Source organism: Gadus chalcogrammus, chromosome 8 (genome assembly GCF_026213295.1).
Source record: "Gadus chalcogrammus isolate NIFS_2021 chromosome 8, NIFS_Gcha_1.0, whole genome shotgun sequence".
In the NCBI taxonomy this organism is placed as follows: Eukaryota; Metazoa; Chordata; class Actinopteri; order Gadiformes; family Gadidae; genus Gadus; species Gadus chalcogrammus.
In genome coordinates this window covers 5,030,378-5,048,187 of record NC_079419.1, presented here as the reverse complement: position 1 = coordinate 5,048,187, position 17,810 = coordinate 5,030,378, and the positions used below count along the sequence as shown (strand labels likewise).

Genomic DNA, 17,810 nt, shown 5'->3' with positions numbered 1-17,810 from the left:
AATGGGCCAGTGGCATGATAGAGGGGTGAGAGAAAGGGACATGGGGCTGCCGAGTGGTACGAAAGACACAATGAGCTGCGGCAATCGCGGCGCGTCTAGCACGGCTATCACCAGAAATCCTGGGAGGACTTAAAAAAAAAAAAGCTTAGAAAAAGCAATCAAAATATTTGAATCACACCAATAGTCATTTTAAGCATTTATTAAAATTATTGAAAAATAAGACGTCTGATGATGCATGTCTTCAGTCAATAAAAAAAATAAAAAATCAACCCAGCAGTTTCCCCGAGTTTGTGCCCGAGAGGAACACATCCACTGGTCTGGTCCACACACACCAACGGTCAGGTGGTCTGTGGGGGGCCGGAGGGCTCATTATCCCGTCCAGAGTGTTGTGTGTGTGTCTCCGAGGGGAAGGTTGGCGGGCTACATCAGTCGTCAGAGTCTGTGTCGTGGCGTCGCCTGTGGCTCTGTGTGCTAGCCACAGGGGTCACCTTGCCACCGCCTCTGTTTCGGGGGACGTGGGACCCCCCGTCGGAGGAGTCTGTGTCGTGTCGCCGCTGGCGACGGGGAAGGGAGGAGGGGGGCCGCTCGGCCTTTGCCTCCCCCCTTGAATAGCTGTCATGGGGTCTGGCTCCACTCTGACTGTGGCATGATGGATTATGATGATGGTGGTCCTTTCTGTGCCTGAAGAGTAAAAGGAAGCAAACAATCAATGATATGGACCTGGCGGGGGTCAGTTAAGCCGATGCAGGCCTGCGGTTGAAGAGGCTGCCTCCAGAAGTCTATCATTCATGACATACCGCAACAAAAAAAATGTCAACCAGCCATTGTAGGTTAATATGGCCTAAGGTCATGATTAACCACTAACAGTCCTGACTTAAAAAATATCAATTATACACACTATTTGGTGTGCATGCATACACACAAACAAAAAAAAAACCTGGTTTAACTTTAGATGTCCCGTGTTAATTGAATGTCTTTCAGATTGTTCTTTACGGCGGAGTCTCTGAATCCCTGGATCTCCGTGTTAAAAAACAAAAAAAAAGGTCTCGACAGTGCTCTAGTGCCCTCTAGTGGCGACTCTGTCTCATAACGAATTTCTGCTCCGCCTAAAATATATTAAAGGGGTATGAACCTTTTCCTGTGGTCATCTGAATCTGAAGAAGACGAGTCTTTTCTTTGCCTTTTCTTCTTTTCCTTCTTCCTCTTTTTCTCCTTTTTGCTCTTCTTTTCCTTCTTCTTCTTTTTGCCCTCATGTCTTTGAAAGGAGAAGCAACAGTTGGATGCTTGCATTTGTCCGATACCGAAATGGAAGATGTGGATGAAATAGTAAAGTGTTCACTTAGGTGCCACTCACCCCGTCTCCTTATCTACACCCTCACTCGGCTGTTTGGTTGAGGCTTCAGGATTAGCCTCCGTTTTGTGATGCTGCAACAAAATCAAAATTAAAAACACATTTTAACTTTAAGTTACATTTATTTCTTTGTCACATATTCTGTGTATACAAATGTATTTTTGAAGAGGAGTGGTCATTAACTTGTTATTCTTTACTTATCATTTTAATTGCACTACTAGGAACAGAATAGTGTTTAAATAAAAGAGGAATTGTTTAGTTTTCTTTTAAGATAATAGATATATATATATATCCAGTCACTTACGGTGAAGACAGACAAGCCCATTTTTGCAGCCTCCTTCTCCTTTTCTGAGAGCAGGATTTTCCGTGATCCAGCACTGTGAATGGAAACACACTTAAGGACACTTCAATCACAGCTCCCTAGAGCAGCTCAATATTTTTCCTGCACTGTATCAAGTGGCACTTTAAACCAGGTTCATACAACAAAAATAACTACATTATAGAGCAGCTAAATTACTGATTTATTGTTTGATTCAATAGAGACTCATAGCTTAAGCTATTGTTTTTAGCTATTTTATAAAGTAGAATGTTGTGTAAATTAGACCATTGCTAGTACAGGAAAAAGGCTAATGAAGTGAATAGCGCTGCTCAGGGAAGAAGTCTGTGTTTACGTACATGTAGCTAGGTATTTATGGCTTGGGCCACACTACATGATTCTGGGAACAATTAAAAGTCAGGCAGATTCCAGATTCTGCAGTTTTTGTTGGGCAGGTTGAAGAATTCCTGTAGCTTGGCCACGTTTTACCCATAACTCCTCGTAAATGGAATGCATCACAATTAGCTTTATAACATGGTCTGGGTGAATACTCGATTCTGATTGGCTGCAGGGTGTGCATTAACCCCTGATATACCGACACCTGCTAAGTAGTTCCAGTCAAATTATCTGTTCAGCTTTCAAAATGAGGGCTGGTAAATTGTGAAAAATGCATTAAACTGTAATCACGAAACGCGGTTATATGCTATAGACCCTATAGTATCTGTGATATAAAGCCTGGGACGAATTTCAAATTATAAATATGTACAATGCATAACGTTAGCTCTCTACCTCATAGCTGAGCGTACTAGAATACCTCCCGTTGCCAAGTCGTAGCTAAGGTCCGTCCTATATACTGGAGGAGTAAACAACGTTTCCGTTGCATAAGAACCTTACGAGAGGGTAAGGATTGTCTCTGGTATTAGTCAAACCCTCAGGTGTTACCAGAGAAACAAAGTTATGGCTTGTGAAAAACGTTATATTTGGATTGTAAAACGCATGCAAATAGAAATGAATATTATTAATTAATTTTTTTGGGCAAGTGACCATGGAATAAGCGGGATAATGCCTTTCGAGGTGTCCATTATCAGGAATTAATGGACTTCGCGGAGGCAACCGTCATCCACTTCGCGTCGCCCATTAATTCCTGATAGTGGAAACCTCGTCGGGCATTCTCCCTTACTCAACTTGCTTTAAAAGCACACCTAATAATAGACTAGATAGTAAGACGATTGAATGAGATGATAACCTGGAGCTGCCCAGGCCGGAGATACGGTCCACGTCTCTCTCCTCTCCAGCAGGGTCCTCCCGCCTGCACACATCGGCAAAGTCCTGGGGCCGGAAATGAAACAATTCAGGGAGTAAGACACTAATCACGCGTTTAAAACATCACAGGTATAGCTTGAGCACCCGATCACTTACCTCTTTGGTTAAGCCAGTGGGTTGCCTCTTTATATTTTTGTGCCCTCTGAAACAAAAAGAGAAAAACATTTTAAATTGTCTTGAGCGCTTGTTTTGACTTTCTTAATTACAGATCTGTTTCTAATTCCAATGATCATCCCGATCCAGACTAGAGTTGTTCCGACACTGACACCAGTATCGGAAAGGTCTCAGATACCGCCTACAACGCAGTATCGGGTATCGGCGAGTCTATGCGCCGATCCGATACCGTCACGTGACTAGCTCCGTTACTACACAGCAAGAGAACATCACAAACACGTGCAGTGTTATGATGCGGTTGTTAGCGTTCCGAGGTGGAATGTCAGAATGGGAAACGAGACCTACGTGCGTTCAAGCTACTAAAAACATGGATGCATGGAAGCTTAACTACAAGAATACATAATATGTATTATCACAACTATAGATTAGAAATGTAAATGATCTATTTTTTTTTGTCATCGTAAGAGAACCCTTCAATATGAACCAGTGTGGTATTAGTATTCACAATGCTAGAAGCTGTATCAGTTTATACTCTGTATCGGCGGACACTCGAGTTCAGGAATCAGTATCGGGGGGAATCAAATGGTACGGGAACATCTCTAATCCAGAGGTCGGTTCCACTCACAGTGCAGCCAGTAGGGCCTCATGCTCCGCGGCTTTAACCGCCGCCAACTCCTCCTCCCTGGTCAGAGGTGTCCCGTCCTTCTTGTCTCTGGCGTACCACGACAGGTCCTTTCCCTTCTGCCAGCGACCGACTGGGGCCATCAAAGAGTTCCCTGAACATACCAGAGCGTCACGGATCGAATGGTTCATTAAGTGCAATTAAGGCAGACAAATCATGAAGTGGCATTTCGGGGGGGGGGGAACTATTTTACAATGACAACATGGCATATTTATATGGGGAATTATTGGAATGCAGCAGCATATGAACAGGGTGATAAACAGGTGAAGAACAGCAAGGCATTCAACGTAATGCATTGGGACAATGAAAGTAAAGAGTGCAAGAAGTAAGTGCAATGCCCTCATCCATGTAGGAGGCCTAGGCTATAGTGGCAGTACGGTTTAGTATAGTGTATTACATTATGGGCACAAAACGTGGAAAAGGGCAGTCAGGGGTAAACCTCCTTTCTGAACGCAACAGCAACACGTGTGATCCACAACGTGTAGTTCCTAGTTGTCGTTCAGCCCTGCCCGTTTAGGTATTATGGTTTGGGGGGGATATTGCCAAAAATAAACAACACGTAAGCGTGGGGCAATCACACAAAAGGGAGGGCGGCATCTGCGGGAGTCCCACACTGCAGCGGGACAGTGGGTTGCTCAAAGGTTCAGAGTAGACCAGTCGCGTCAGGGTTCAGGGAGCTCCTCGTTTCGGGCTATTCGACCAATCAAAGCGAGTTGTGATGAGGGACCTGAGCCGCGTGGATAAGGGTATGGAAAAATAAGAAAATGTGATGTATTTTTATTGAAGCCTGTGTTCCTATGAGTGTTATCAAAGGGCATCCCGATCCCGATCGAGTACTGCTATTCGCACCTGTGTGCATTTAATCATAAAATAAATCTGAATAGCAATCTGGGCTAGTGCTAACGATAGCATCGACACAAACAAACAAACACACACACACTCACCTAGATAGTTCTCTCGGTGCTTGTCGCCCTTCACGTCGTCCCAGTTGAACTGGTCCTGGCCTCCACGCACGCCGCCGGACCGCGACGCCCCGAACATCTTGGCGGTTCTCCGGGCTTCTCTCTCTCTCAGGGACCGCGGTGGTGTAGCGGTGCTAGCCGGCTATAGGTTCACTCGAGCGGTGGTGATCACTAGGCCCACGGGTCGCTCATCCGGGGAGTTTCCCCCACCGTCGTCACTCGGCGCTTTTCGGGATGCGTAGGGCGGATTGTTTACTTTATTGATCACTGGCACTAGAGTGTGTGCTGTTTCTACACTTCTACTTACCGACTGTCACAGGTCGTTTCGTTTAAGATAATGTACGCGACGGAGGCGGACGGGTGAGGCTGATTTTAACGTCCCGTGTCTGCACCTTTCTTTACATATTACGGGAGTTGCGTGCTTTATGCACCTTGTGTTTTAACCAGAATCTGGAGTCTTAATAGATAAACGAGTGTAACTCTAAAAAGGGTGTGTCGGTGATGCGACCCCCGCCAATTTAATGTATCCGACGCTGCGGCCCATGATGATGACGTGAGATCATCATGTGCTGCGGGCCGCTCTCTCGCCGGGCTCTCCGGTGATCTCGCTCCTCTCACAACTAAAGCTCCCAGAGGAGAGAAAGGTCCACCGGGTATACTGTCTACTCGGATTTAAGCTGTCGCTGATGTACATGAGAAATTTCTCCAGACTCTTTTCAGGTATGAAGGCGTTGTGTCGTTTTGCTCCCCTCCGCTGGGGGTCGGTTCTCACCCCGCTCGCGATCAGCGGTCCCTGCTTTGAGCTGCGGTGACTAGAGATGGGATGATGAGGGTTGAAGATTATGATTATTGTCGATGCTGTTTGGGACTTAATCCCAGCTCCGTCAGGGTTGTTGTGTTGCTTTGTGGTTAATCGAGAATGTAAGCATTAAATGTGAGGTGATTTAACTTGGTTATGGCATACGAGGCTGAGTTTAGTCTCGCAAAGCCAGACCAAACTAGGTTGAGTTTGACATAGGCAGGATAATGAAAAGAAAATAGCAACCTGTATGCACATATACTATAGTCTATGTGGATACCTAAATTAAATAAACTACGTTTAAATATGGCCTGCCGACATTATTGGCTTATTTTCTCCAGATATTTGTAATCTCAATGTAATTGATTTCCATGAAAGAAGTTACGGCCCAGTTAACATATGCTGAAGTGTCACAAGGGTTTGAACATGGGGTTACATGGTTAATTGAAACCCACTCGTTCCATCGCATGCTCCTGATTTCCGTCTCAGTTTCATTGGAGAAGCTCCTGCACTATAATTGCATGTACTCCTTTACATTCTTCTATGTCGATATTTGTTGCAATGCTGCACACGACATTTGATTGGAAGGCCTATTTGGATTATAACTTATCAAAATGGGTATTTGTTTTATTATACAGTGTTCAGTCCATGAATGTCTACACTACAGCATAGGGGTAATTGAATCAGTAAACACAAGGGGTCAGAAACCCATGGCCTTTCAGAGCAAAAGAGTTACTTGACTTTTGCAGTGATTGAATCTGGCTGAAATAAATCAGGATCCTCCATCAGTCGATCATAAACAGCCAGTATAGATAACAGGACATCAGCCTAATCGGTCACGTCTATGGAATGAATTAATAAATTATTATCTTCCACAAAAAGGTGGGATTATAATTATATAAACTCTTCTTTGGCTCTTTCAACAACCATTTCAATGAGTAACATGTTGTATGGCTTTTCAAACTGAATACCAACACCTGGTACAGACCCTGAGAACAGCTCCACCGAGCAAGCCCAATGGCTTAATTTAGCCTTCTGTTTGACAGGCAATTTCTGTTAAGGTCATCGTTATAAAATTGCAGTAGATAACAGATTCCAGATTGTGCTCGACATCAGAAGCGATAATTAAGATAAGATTATACAATGTTAACCCATTTCCTGGTGTTGAGGTTAGCAGCCTCCTACTTTCTTATTCGCTGGCCTCATTACTCTGCCTCTCCACAATGGACGCACACAATGCACCTGGTCTAGGCAGAGTACAGGTACCGAGGTAAGGAGAGGGACCCGGGCAACCGGTTCACAACTATTTCAAAGGAAGGACTTTTGTAGGTTAGGCAAACATCATGATATATGACCTTATATTGTTGCGATAAACTATATTTATGTTTGGTGTCTATGCACTACATGACAAATGTAATCTGTACTAGTTTACTTTCGCTTTGAATGTATTTGATAAAGGTTGCCACTCCTCTCGACCTAAATAGCCCATCCGTCGTTGCCCGACCGCGATTAGGTGAAGGACCCTCTGAGCAGTGCAAACACTCTTCATCAGGGCTCTATGGTAACGGGTGGACCTGTTGACAAGCAGAAAGGTCTGGTCTAGTGGGAGAGTCTGATTGAGTGTGTGTTCGAGTCAGCTTTATCCGGTCACAACACGGCGCTAGCACATCCCTGATTACGTTGACTTTGGGTTCAGTTTACCTAATGAACTACCCCACCCTCTGTAAGCCATTTTTCACGGTCATCATGAGTAACGACGCATGATTAGCCTTTTTAAAAACACTCCTCGTTCTAGGAACCTCGCCCACAATTACAGCCGGTGCGCCGTCCTCCTTCCTCCTGCTGTTGTTCACCCTCGCTCACGCTCTTGTCATTCGTTCGTCGGTGTCTCTCTCTCTCCCCGTCTCTCTCTCTGTCTCACACACACAGCTATGGCTGGACCGAGGCCTGTGGTGCTGAGCGGACCGTCGGGGGCGGGCAAGAGCACGCTGCTCAAGAAGCTCATGAAGGAGTACGACGGCGTCTTCGGATTCAGCGTCTCCCGTGAGTCAGGTCTTCTGTTGTAGTCGGCTGCCGCGATGGGTGCTCTGTATTAGCGGTTGTAGTGTGTCTACTGTATGTGTCGGATGAAGAGAGGGATGAGAGATTAATGTAGTCAAGTCATAGTAGTAGGGTGATGTAGTAGTAGTGTGTGTGTGTGTGTGTGTGTGTGTGTGTGTGTGTGTGTGTGTGTGTGTGTGTGTGTGTGTGTGTGTGTGTGTGTGTGTGTGTGTGTGTGCGATGAAGACATGGATAAAAGATCAGTGTGTGGCACAATAGCTGTAGGTGATATTGCGTGTTTTACGTGTCGGACCTGTTTCGCTATTCCTAACTGGAATGTTTCTCATCCTTTTTAGATACCACAAGACAGCCACGTCCTGGTGAAGAGAATGGCAAAGGTACAGCACTCCTATCACCGTACTGTACATACTAACCTCATAGGATACAAAACACTATCGGTTGACTGGTTCGATCCCCAGAGTGTCGAGGTGTCCCTTAGCAAGACGCCTCACCCTTACTGTTCCCGACGGGCTGGCTCTCGCCGTCGGTGGGTGAATGTGTGCACGAATGGGTGAATGTTCAGCGATATTGTCAGTGCTTTGAGCACTGGTTAAAAAAATGGCTGTTTTAAATGCAGTCCATTTACCATTTATGTATAAATGGTAAAAAAAGGTATACGCAATTGTAAGATGGAGTTTTAAATCAACGACTGTCTCCTCTTTCAGACTGACATGGCTTCTATCTAATTGCTTTCTCGGGGAACACAAACACCAAAAAACAATCACTTACTCGTTGAACTGATTGAATTCCAGTTTCTTTTCTGTTATACACACACACAACTGTAAGACGATGAGAGTTTGTCCTCAACGACCCTCTCCTTCCCCCCTCAGACTACCATTACGTCACGAAGGACGCCATGCAGACGGCCGTCGCCGACGGCGAGTTCATCGAGAGCGCCGTGTTCTCGGGGAACATGTACGGCACGAGCAAGGCGTCGGTGCAGGCGGTCCGCGCCAAGAACCTCATCTGCATCCTGGACATCGACATGCAGGGCGTGCGCAACATCAAGAAGACGGACCTCAACGCCATCTACGTGTCCATCCAGGCGCCGTCCATGGACATCCTGGTAAGGGCGGGACGCCTGTCTGTCAAAGCTCCAGCACCACGCCCTCTTGATGATCTTCTGAATGACTTGCTCATCAGCAGAGTGTTTGTTGTTTGCGTAGATACCATTTTTTAATTCCCGAATCCCTGACTTGAGTATCGGCCGATACCGAGTACCGATGAAGAACCTGGCATTCCAACTGCTAATAGCACTGGTTCTTATTGAAAGGTTCTCTAACGATGACGGCAATGTACAGTCGGTTCACTTGCTGCCAACCAACCTTTTTTCCAGAACTAGATCATTCACATTTATAATCTATAATCGTAATAATAAATTCTAGTTAAACGTGAGCATCCATGTCTTTCCGACGTGGTAGCTCGAACTCACGTAGGTCAGAGATGACACGTTCCCCATTCCGACTTTCCACCTCCGACGGTTAACGAACGCAGCGTAACACCGTAGTGTCAGCGATGTTCTTTGCCTGGGTAGTAAATGAGTCACGTGATGGTATCCGATCGGCGCATAGACTTGCGTACTACTCGCCGATACCCGCATTTTAGGCAGCATCAGAGGAATGTTGGATACTGGTGTTAGTACGGGAACCACTCTAGTGTTTGTGTAACCGTGGCGGTGGTGTGTGATTGGTTCTGCGGCGCTGTGTTTCAGGAGAAGCGTCTGAGGGACAGAAAGACCGAGTCAGAGGAGAGTCTGCAGAAGCGGTTGCAGGCAGCTCGCGTCGAGGTGGAGTTCAGTGAGTAACACGGCATCTTGTCCTAGCTCTCTTTGTTGCAGGGTGTACGGGGAATGGGTTAACCTAGCAGCTGTAATTGCTCGGCACTTGGTTCTATGATCATTCTTACTGAACCGACTGCGATATATTGTTGTTTCTCTTTCTTCTGACAAATGTACTTATTGTTCGTCGTTTTGGATGAAATTGTCTGCCAATGCCCTAAATTCAAATGCAAAAAACGACATTAAAATAATAATCACATCATCATTAGAACACTGCTTTCAATTAGTACATGTGATGTGTTTCATAAAATAATCATAACTATCATATTCGGAAAAAAATATCACACAAGTATTATATATTTGAAGCGATTTGAATAGCAATGTTGTTTTTAAATAATTCATAATAAGTAATCTTTCATTGTGTGGCTTCATTTAATCTTTCAAGTAATTTCCGCCCGTTTGCAGGTAAAGAAGAGGGTATGTTCGACGTCTGCATCGTCAACGACGTCTTGGAGGACGCCTATGGGAAGCTGAAGGACGTTCTGCTGGAGGTGAGTCGCGTCGGGCGGGGGTTAGGTGGTGTAAGGGGGTGAGTCGTGTCTGGGGGGGGGGGGGGGGGGGAGAAGAGATCCACTGCAACCGTCGCTTGAGTCCTGAACTATGGTTAAACTACTGGGTCAGAAATCAAACCTCATGACAATGTAATCAACTCCCGGGTTTGTTATCTCAAAAATAAATCAGTCAGGGATGAAAAAGCACCGGTCGGTCTGTCTGGTTTGTGGAGTCAAATGTTGTGGAAGTTCTCATAGTTTTAATAATTATCAATAGGTTAATTCCTTTGTTGTTGCTGCATAGGGCACAGTCTAAGACGATAGTATTTGGACACTTCCGAAAGTCCCTTGTTGTCTGGAACTGAATGTAACTCTAACGTCTTCTCGTGTTTTTCAGGAAATAAACCAAGTGAAGAAAACCGGCATGACTTTGTAAAGAAACGCTGGAATACGGACACTTGGAAGGTGCTGCCCGTCACTCCTCTCTCCCCCCCCCCCCCCCCCCGAGGCAGACCCCCCCCCTCTTCTCCCCCAGGCAGACCCCGCCCCCATTCCGGAGCATTCCTCCAGAGCGGGTAATTCCAGAAGCTGTTTCTTAACCCGACCCAAATCACTTTTGACATGCGAGCATGTCACCAATGCAGTTTTCCCTGGAACTTTGTTTCCTTGGGCCTTTTATTTTACCTCCTTTGTTACACCTCATTTTAGGGAGGGGTGTTAAATATCTGAATTAATGTTCTTGTTGGTACCACTGGGTTCAGGATTGTTTTTGTGAGATGGTAGTTCCTTTAGAAGGAGCAGGTGAATGGCAGATAACATCCTGGCCATCCCCAGACTTGTCCATATGTTTAGTCAACGAAAGTTGAGACTGATTGTGTTAAATATGATATTTTAGCTTTCCCTTTTTGGCTTGTAATGGTAGTCTTCGTACAATAACAAAAACCTACCGATCAATTCCTCAACTGGATGGAAAATGGACATTGAGGATACACTTGTCTATGGTGCTGGATATGTCCAAGATAGGCCACGTTATGACGTGTATGGTTAAACTTGGGATCAGTCTAATCTCAGGAACATGGCTTCCAATTGCCTTCTTGGAAACAAACCCCAAAACACAATGACCTACTTGTTGAACTGATTGGATTCCAGAGGTTTTTCTTCCAGGGCGCTAGCCAATCGATAGTCAAGTCTTGGTTGATAGAGAGGGATTCAACTCAAGTGGAAACGTTTACAAATAAAAAGGAGTTGTCTCTGCATGCACGCGGATATGGAACATTATTTTTGTTATGGGATTATTATTTGACAAGCTAAATGCCAGTTGTACTTTTATATCATAGGCCTGAACAACCATTAATCTCAAATCCTATTTTTCAGTGTTTTGCATCATGTACACACCACGGATTCAGATGGGACAATTTAACCTGATTATCAACTTTATTAACTTATTTTTAATCAACTGATGACTTTAGTTAAGCCTGAAAAAGTTTATGAATGAATCATTCAAAATACTTTTAATACTCATTCCGTACTGTTTTAAACCATAATGAAGAAAGAATTTGGTTTTCATGTTTTAGCAATAATATGGTGTTTGTAGTAGATTTGTGCTAGACTGGAAGTACTCACATTGTTCCAGTCAGGGCCCATTTCTAAAGCATACTTGCTTTGACTTACATGTATCTTGTATGTGTACAGTATAATAAAAGTGTAGTAACAAGGTTTTGCTTCTCCTGTGTGCACAGTTTGTTCTGTATAAAGTAACCTTACATAGAGAAACGCTAATAATGCTTTGGGATTTCTCCTTCTGTTCTTGCTTAGTAGGATGAGTTATGGTCTTACTACAATAATGGATAGCAACAAACATTTGAATCATATTTCCTAGTTTGATTGAATTTATTTACTTTAGATTCACTCTGATAACATGATTCTCATGAAATCTCAAAATGTACAATACAGGTAGTAATCTATTTATTCTGAAAGGATTACACAAAATACTTGATGCACTTCTACAACACCTCAAAGAACAATACTACCTTTTCAAATAAACTACTGGCTATAGATGATCTTAAACCAAATATTTTAAATAACGTGTTTAAGCACTTTAATCAATCGTTAGTACTCCTATCCACCAGTTATTAAATATGAGTTAAAATCAACTTCTAATTTCATTAACTGATATGAATACATTTGCTTTTGAAAAACTAATACATATCATGCTTTCACTCCTAAATAAATCGACTTTGAATCGGTCTTTCATCCTTAATAAGTTCCTTGGTGACTTCACTGCATCGGCAGATGTAAAAATATCTGAGCAGTATTACCTTTAATTATCCAGTGCCTCATGAACTGAATCCATGTTCCATGCTGATAAAAACTCAAACTTTTAATCGCTTGATTTCCCACTAAGGTCTGTTGTCACTCTACCAAATTCTTCAGAAACAGATGTTTTCGTTGCGTGAAAATCGGGACAAAACTCAGTTAAACGTTATATATCTCTGTGAAAAGCAATCTGTTCAAATACAGATGACTAAATAAACCGTTGACATCTTGTTCATTCATTTAACTATTCACTTCTGCTGAGCTCGTTTAGGCAGAGCTTTTAATTTCAAACGACTGCAGATTTACAGATTTACAGCCTTCAACAACTCAAGGTAATACAATGTTTGTATGTGTGAAATCAATCATTGTAAAATAAAACAGGAATGAAAATGCGTTTTCAAGACCATTTTCAATGTTTCTTTCAATACCCAAACAAGCTAATATCAGTTGATCGCTAAAATGACATTTACAGCATCAGTTATCTTGATGGCCAACGGAAATCAAAACTAGTAAGTTAACAAACCCATATAGCACTTTTACTTGTTCCTTAACTATATAGTACCGTAGCTATGATTAAAATTCCTCCTCAGTGCCGCCAGATTATACAGCCGATGTGACGCCTCCAACGGAAATAGACAACCGGTCGACCGGGCTGTCCCTCATCTCGCGGTGTTCTGCTTTACAGTGGAATGAACCGTCATATGCAGCGAACGCACGGCAACAACATGCACTTCAAACAGCCTTCAATCTAGAAATGTTCCCATTTAAGACTACCGGGGGTTGTGATACCGATACCGCCACTGCTGGTCTCCTCGGGGCCTACTGGGGCCTACTGGTCGCCGTGGGGCTTCTTACCGAACTGAAGGGTGACGGGGTTCCCCACGGGGGTGTAGTCATAGGTCCGGGCCACCACCCGGGTCTTGTAGCTCTGCTGGCCGCCCTCCACTCTCTGCACCTCGGAGCAGTAGGAGGGCTGAACCTCCAGATGGGCGTGGCTCACCTGGATGGGGACGTCTCTCGCCGGGCCCTGGGGCCCCACGGAGGAGGAGGAGGAGGAGGAGGAGAAGAGGCCGCCGGGGAGGTGGTCCCGGAAGCGGCTGAAGAACCCGCCCCGCTGCCTTGGGGCGGCGGCGGCGGCGGCGAGGGGACGTCCCACGTTGAACAGCACGGGCTGGCCCACGGCCGAGCCCCCGATCTCCCGCTGCAGCACGGCGATCTCACAGGGCTTCTCCGCGGGGGGGCGGGCGGAGGAGCCGTAGCGCTCGCCCTCCCGCGGGACGTAGTCCTCCAGGTCCTCCAGGGTGAGCACGCGCCCGTCCCGGGACAGGATCTTAGGCTCTCCGATGGGCTCGCGGTCGTCGCCGTCGTCGTCGCTGTCGGGCTCGACGATGACGGTCTCCTGGTCGTCCATCTCGCCTTCGTCGTCGTCGTCTTCCTCGCCGTGGGAGACGGAGGACACCTCGAAGGCCCCGCCGCCGGGGGTCCAGGAGGAGGCGGGCCCGGGGAGGAGGGCGGCGTGCCCCGGGGCGTCCCAGGACAGCGGCTGGCCGGGGGCGTCCTCCTCCGCCAGCTGCTCCACCAGCTTGTTGTTGGAGTTGTTGGCGTTGGGGTTCTCCGGCGGCGAGCGCCTAGGTCGGGCCCCCAGGCCCCCCATCACGGAGCCGCCCCCCACGGAGCGCTCGGAGCCCGCCGGCGAGACCCCCCGCCGGCGGGAGAGGCGTGGCGACTTGTTGACCTTGTACTCGATGGTCTCCTCCACCTCCACCCAGCGCGGCTTGCGCTGCTGCTGCTGCTCCGCCGCCCGGGCCTCGGCGCCCTGGGGCTCCGTCACGTAGAGGGTCGGGATGGTGGTCTTCCTGGCGGGGGGCATCCGCCGGTGCCGGGACGCGGCAGGCTCCGGGGTGGAGGTCTCGGTGCGGAAGGTGGCGGTGGTGGCGGAGAAGCCCGGCGACTTGTGGCGCTTCATGCGCGTGTTCTTCACCACGGTGGTGATGGTCTCCTCGCTGGGCACGGGGGGGCACGGGGGGGGGGGGGGAGACAGACGTTAGAGCTCCCCTCTCAGTGGGGCGGGGGGGGGGGGGGGCTGCATGCTGGTGAGATTGTCACCTCACTGTTAGTAGCACACGCAGAGCTAGCACTCTTGCCTGTGGAAGGGCTCTGAGCCACTCTGGGAGAGAAGGGGTTAATCTGGTAGGACCACATGAATTAAAACCATAAATCCTGGGCGCTAATGGCCTCTCTCGGAGCCATTAGCGACCACAGGGCGAGGAACCAGCGTGCGAGTCCCAGTTAGAGATGCTGTGTGATTCTATATTTATATACGTATTCATTTAAAGCAGTTTGTTATCCTTTCATTATATACTTAGTGGACTGCGCTTCATACTCAAGCTACACACATCAAATGACCATGCATACATAACGCCACAACTCAGGAGGAAACACAGACGCACAACACACCAGGCATTTACACATGTGTACAATACACGTCTGTTCACTACGTAGATGCAAATTATATTGAAATGAGGATGGAAATGTTATCTTTGGTATGTTACCAGACAGCATACACACAATAAGTGTCAAGACAGGTCAGACACACGGTGCGCTCCGTGCAGACGTCTCCGTCTCTCTATGTCACTTACATGATGATGGTTTTCTTTGGTATTTTAGTCTCCTGCTCAGTCACTATGGGTACAAGGCATAATGGGGGTGGTGTGAGAGTCGAACGGGAGTAGTACGGACATGAACACGTTCCACTCGCTATGAAATCTACGGCACAAACAACGGATCCATCTTGCGAGTGCAAATCCACATGGAACGTCCATTGTCTACGGGTTCCAGATCTAGGCTCGACGGAGAGACTAGAATGGGGCAGCAGTGAGTGATGGGGCTCCTACCTTCGATGGTGACGCCCTGGGCGGCAGAGCGAGACGCCACACACGGGAGGACCAGGTCAGCGGCACACTTGGCGTGGCCCAGACTATTGGACAACTGCCACACGAGGAAAACATCACACTCATTTTAGGTTTTCCAACTGCAACTAGGGGTTTCTTTGATTAATCAACGGCAACAATGGCAAGTCTCTCATACGGTATTCATGAGGAGCATCCTAGTTCAATTAAATTAAATGAACCGTTATTTCATTTGTGCAGCGCTAAATCACAGGTACAGTCTCAAAGGGCTTAACAGGTCGTATATTTACGACCCCACCACTGGGAGTGTGGGTGCTGGTGATGGGGGGTCCGTCGTACCTCACACTCGTAGTGCCCGAGGTCCCTCTCTGTGGGGCCCTTGATGACCAGGACCAGCACGCCACTGCGGGGCTCGCTGTAGGTCTGGTACTTCTCCTGGTCCGTCAGCAGCCGGCCCTCCTTGAACCACCTTGGACACAGAACCGAGGAGCCGCGCACGCGATCAGCTCAGGGGGTAGAGCGGGTGGACTCTTTGGTGTCACTCATCTACGGTCTGATTTGTGGGACAGCCGATGTACACACCTGATCTTGGGGGTGGGGGCGCTCTGGATGATGCAGGTGAACTGGGAGTCCTCTCCGGCCACGAAGGAGGAGTTCCTCAGCTTGTTCACGAAGCGTGGAGGCACTGGAGGAAGCAGCACACGGTTTGGAAGGAAGCCCAAGATGGAGATGTCATCTGTTGTGTGTGTATAATGCATAAGTGCGTCCGTGTGTGTATAAATGCGAGAGTTTGTGTGTGTTTGTGTGTATTAATGTGTGAGTTTGTGTGTTTGTGTGTATCAATGCATAAGTGTGTGTGTATGTGCGTGTGTGTGTGTGTGTGTGTGTGTGTATTAATGCGTGAGTTTGTGGATGCGTGTGTGTGGGTGTTGTTCACAAAACGTGGAGGCACTTAAAGAAGTACGCTGTTTACAATTCAGCCCAAGGTTCCAACCTGGTTCAGCCCGGCCTGTGCAGCCACCCTGAACCCCAACAGTGTGTACAGTGTGTAGTACGGTACGGTGGGGTGAGGTGCGGTATGGGGGGGGGGGGGGGGGGGGGGGGGGGTGGGTACAGCGCTCTGTCCAGACCTACCCTGGACGGTGATCTTGCCCAAGGTGCTGGCATTGCCGGCTGAGCTGGTGGCGAAGCACATGTACTGGCCGGAGTCGTCAGCGGTCATGTTGTCCAGGATAAGGGTGCAGGAGCCGTCGGGGTCCTCGATGATGATGTGGTGCGGGTCCGCCTGCACCGGGCGGCCATCTTAGGTCGAAGACGAGGACAAGATGAAGGTCATGCTGAAGACTATGCTGACTATGCTAGTTCTGTATTTTTATTGTATTGTCTTATGTCCACACTGCTGCTTCGCTGGAACAAAGCTATTAATAAAGTTGTGTACATCAATCCTAAACGCTATTCCTCCGACCGTCTCTTTACCTACCCTTGTACCAGTTGACCACGGGTTTGGGGACACCGGTGACCTTGCAGGCCAGCTTCACAGTCTGTCCCAGCTCGGCCGTGCAGTCTGCCAGGATGGCCTCGAAGTCAGGGGGGCCTGCAGAGAGAGGAGCCATCAGACGTGTGGATGGGGAATTATTAATGTGTGTGCATAAATACAGTGTTTGTGTGTATGGTTGTGTGTGTGTGTGTGTGTGTGTGTGTGTGTGTTTTTTTTGTATGTGTATGTGTGTGTGTGTGTGTGTTTGTGTGTATAAATGCACGAGTGTGTGTGTATAAATGCGTGTGTGTGTGTTTGTGTGTGTGTGTGTGTGTAAATGCATGCGTGTGTGTGTGAGTGTGACCGTGTGTTTATAAATGTATAAATGTTTTGTATGTGTATGTGTTTGTGTGTATAAATGCATGAGTGTGTGCGTATAAATGTGTTTGTTTGTGTGTGTGTATGAATGCATGTTTGTGTGTGGGTGCTCCCTCACTCCAGGCGGGCATGGTGTAGCGCTGCTGCAGCTCCCTGAGGTCCCGGAGCCACGAGTTCTTGATGATGACGGTGCGCGCCTGCAGCGTGTACTTCCTCACCGAGTCCTCGCGCTCGTGCCAGATCTCGAACGCCCGGTCGTCGCCCTCCACCGTCTCGTTCACATCGATGTTGTTCAGCTGCGGGCGACACCAAACAAGAGGTTGAGAGGAACTTGGTCTTAGGCCCCGTCCACACGGGTGAAAAAAATCTTCTGGCCACCGTTTCCCTTTGATGCGTTTCAGTAATATCTCCGTAAAGACGGACTCATTGCGAAAACGCATCTAGCTGGAGAAATGCTGTAGTACATATTCAAGGCCACTCTGTGGCGCTGGTTCTCCAACGATATAGGAAGAAGACAGGCGGAGAAAGGCAGATTTTAAACCTTTTAGATTGAGCAGAAAATACTTTTTAATGTACAGTTAGTAATTTAATTTACCAAGGGGCTGTATTTAAAGCTACAAAAGTAATACAAATAGAATTAAACAAATTCGAACACATCGTTTGCGTATTTGGCGTCAGCACAAATCCGAACACGAAAACGCATAGGGCCGTTATTATCTTATCCATGCTTGGACCTGGTTTAAGGAAAGTGTGTT

At 47.1% G+C, this 17,810-nt stretch overlaps 3 protein-coding genes across 6 annotated transcripts in view; 1 reads left to right on the top strand and 2 right to left on the bottom strand.

The window, feature by feature from the left end:
* Positions 1-165: 165 nt before the first annotated feature.
* Positions 166-5,601, bottom strand: c8h1orf35 (chromosome 8 C1orf35 homolog). Of its 2 annotated transcripts, XM_056595938.1 has the most exons (9): positions 5,056-5,601; positions 4,731-4,973; positions 3,730-3,880; positions 3,087-3,132; positions 2,914-2,996; positions 1,656-1,728; positions 1,355-1,425; positions 1,133-1,255; positions 166-681 (listed from the first exon to the last, which is right to left on the bottom strand). In XM_056595938.1, the coding sequence occupies exons 2-9, from the start codon at positions 4,825-4,827 to the stop codon at positions 426-428; spliced, it is 900 nt and encodes a 299-aa protein (XP_056451913.1). In that variant the 5' UTR covers positions 4,828-4,973; positions 5,056-5,601; the 3' UTR covers positions 166-425. The 2 variants fall into 2 exon arrangements, with proteins under 2 accessions (XP_056451913.1, XP_056451912.1); XM_056595937.1 differs by having other exon boundaries at positions 4,731-5,601.
* guk1a (guanylate kinase 1a) lies at positions 4,287-11,774 on the top strand. Of its 3 annotated transcripts, none has more exons than XM_056595942.1 (7): positions 4,287-4,532; positions 7,477-7,590; positions 7,944-7,985; positions 8,478-8,713; positions 9,359-9,443; positions 9,890-9,975; positions 10,373-11,774. In XM_056595942.1, the coding sequence occupies exons 1-7, from the start codon at positions 4,505-4,507 to the stop codon at positions 10,409-10,411; spliced, it is 630 nt and encodes a 209-aa protein (XP_056451917.1). In that variant the 5' UTR covers positions 4,287-4,504; the 3' UTR covers positions 10,412-11,774. The 3 variants fall into 3 exon arrangements, with proteins under 3 accessions (XP_056451917.1, XP_056451918.1, XP_056451916.1); XM_056595943.1 differs by lacking the exon at positions 4,287-4,532 and adding an exon at positions 4,541-6,817 and having other exon boundaries at positions 10,373-10,465; XM_056595941.1 differs by lacking the exon at positions 4,287-4,532 and adding an exon at positions 4,542-5,468 and having other exon boundaries at positions 10,373-10,465.
* The window catches only part of obscnb (obscurin, cytoskeletal calmodulin and titin-interacting RhoGEF b), a 67,292-nt gene continuing 60,151 nt past the window's right edge, over positions 10,670-17,810 (bottom strand). Inside the window, exons 86-93 of the mRNA XM_056595930.1 lie at positions 17,174-17,351; positions 16,681-16,794; positions 16,335-16,502; positions 15,783-15,885; positions 15,540-15,669; positions 15,186-15,279; positions 14,931-14,973; positions 10,670-14,294 (exon numbers count right to left, since the gene is read on the bottom strand). Coding sequence (XP_056451905.1) covers positions 13,121-14,294; positions 14,931-14,973; positions 15,186-15,279; positions 15,540-15,669; positions 15,783-15,885; positions 16,335-16,502; positions 16,681-16,794; positions 17,174-17,351 — 2,004 coding nt within the window. The 3' untranslated portion in view covers positions 10,670-13,120. The remainder of the gene's footprint in view (positions 14,295-14,930; positions 14,974-15,185; positions 15,280-15,539; positions 15,670-15,782; positions 15,886-16,334; positions 16,503-16,680; positions 16,795-17,173; positions 17,352-17,810) is intronic.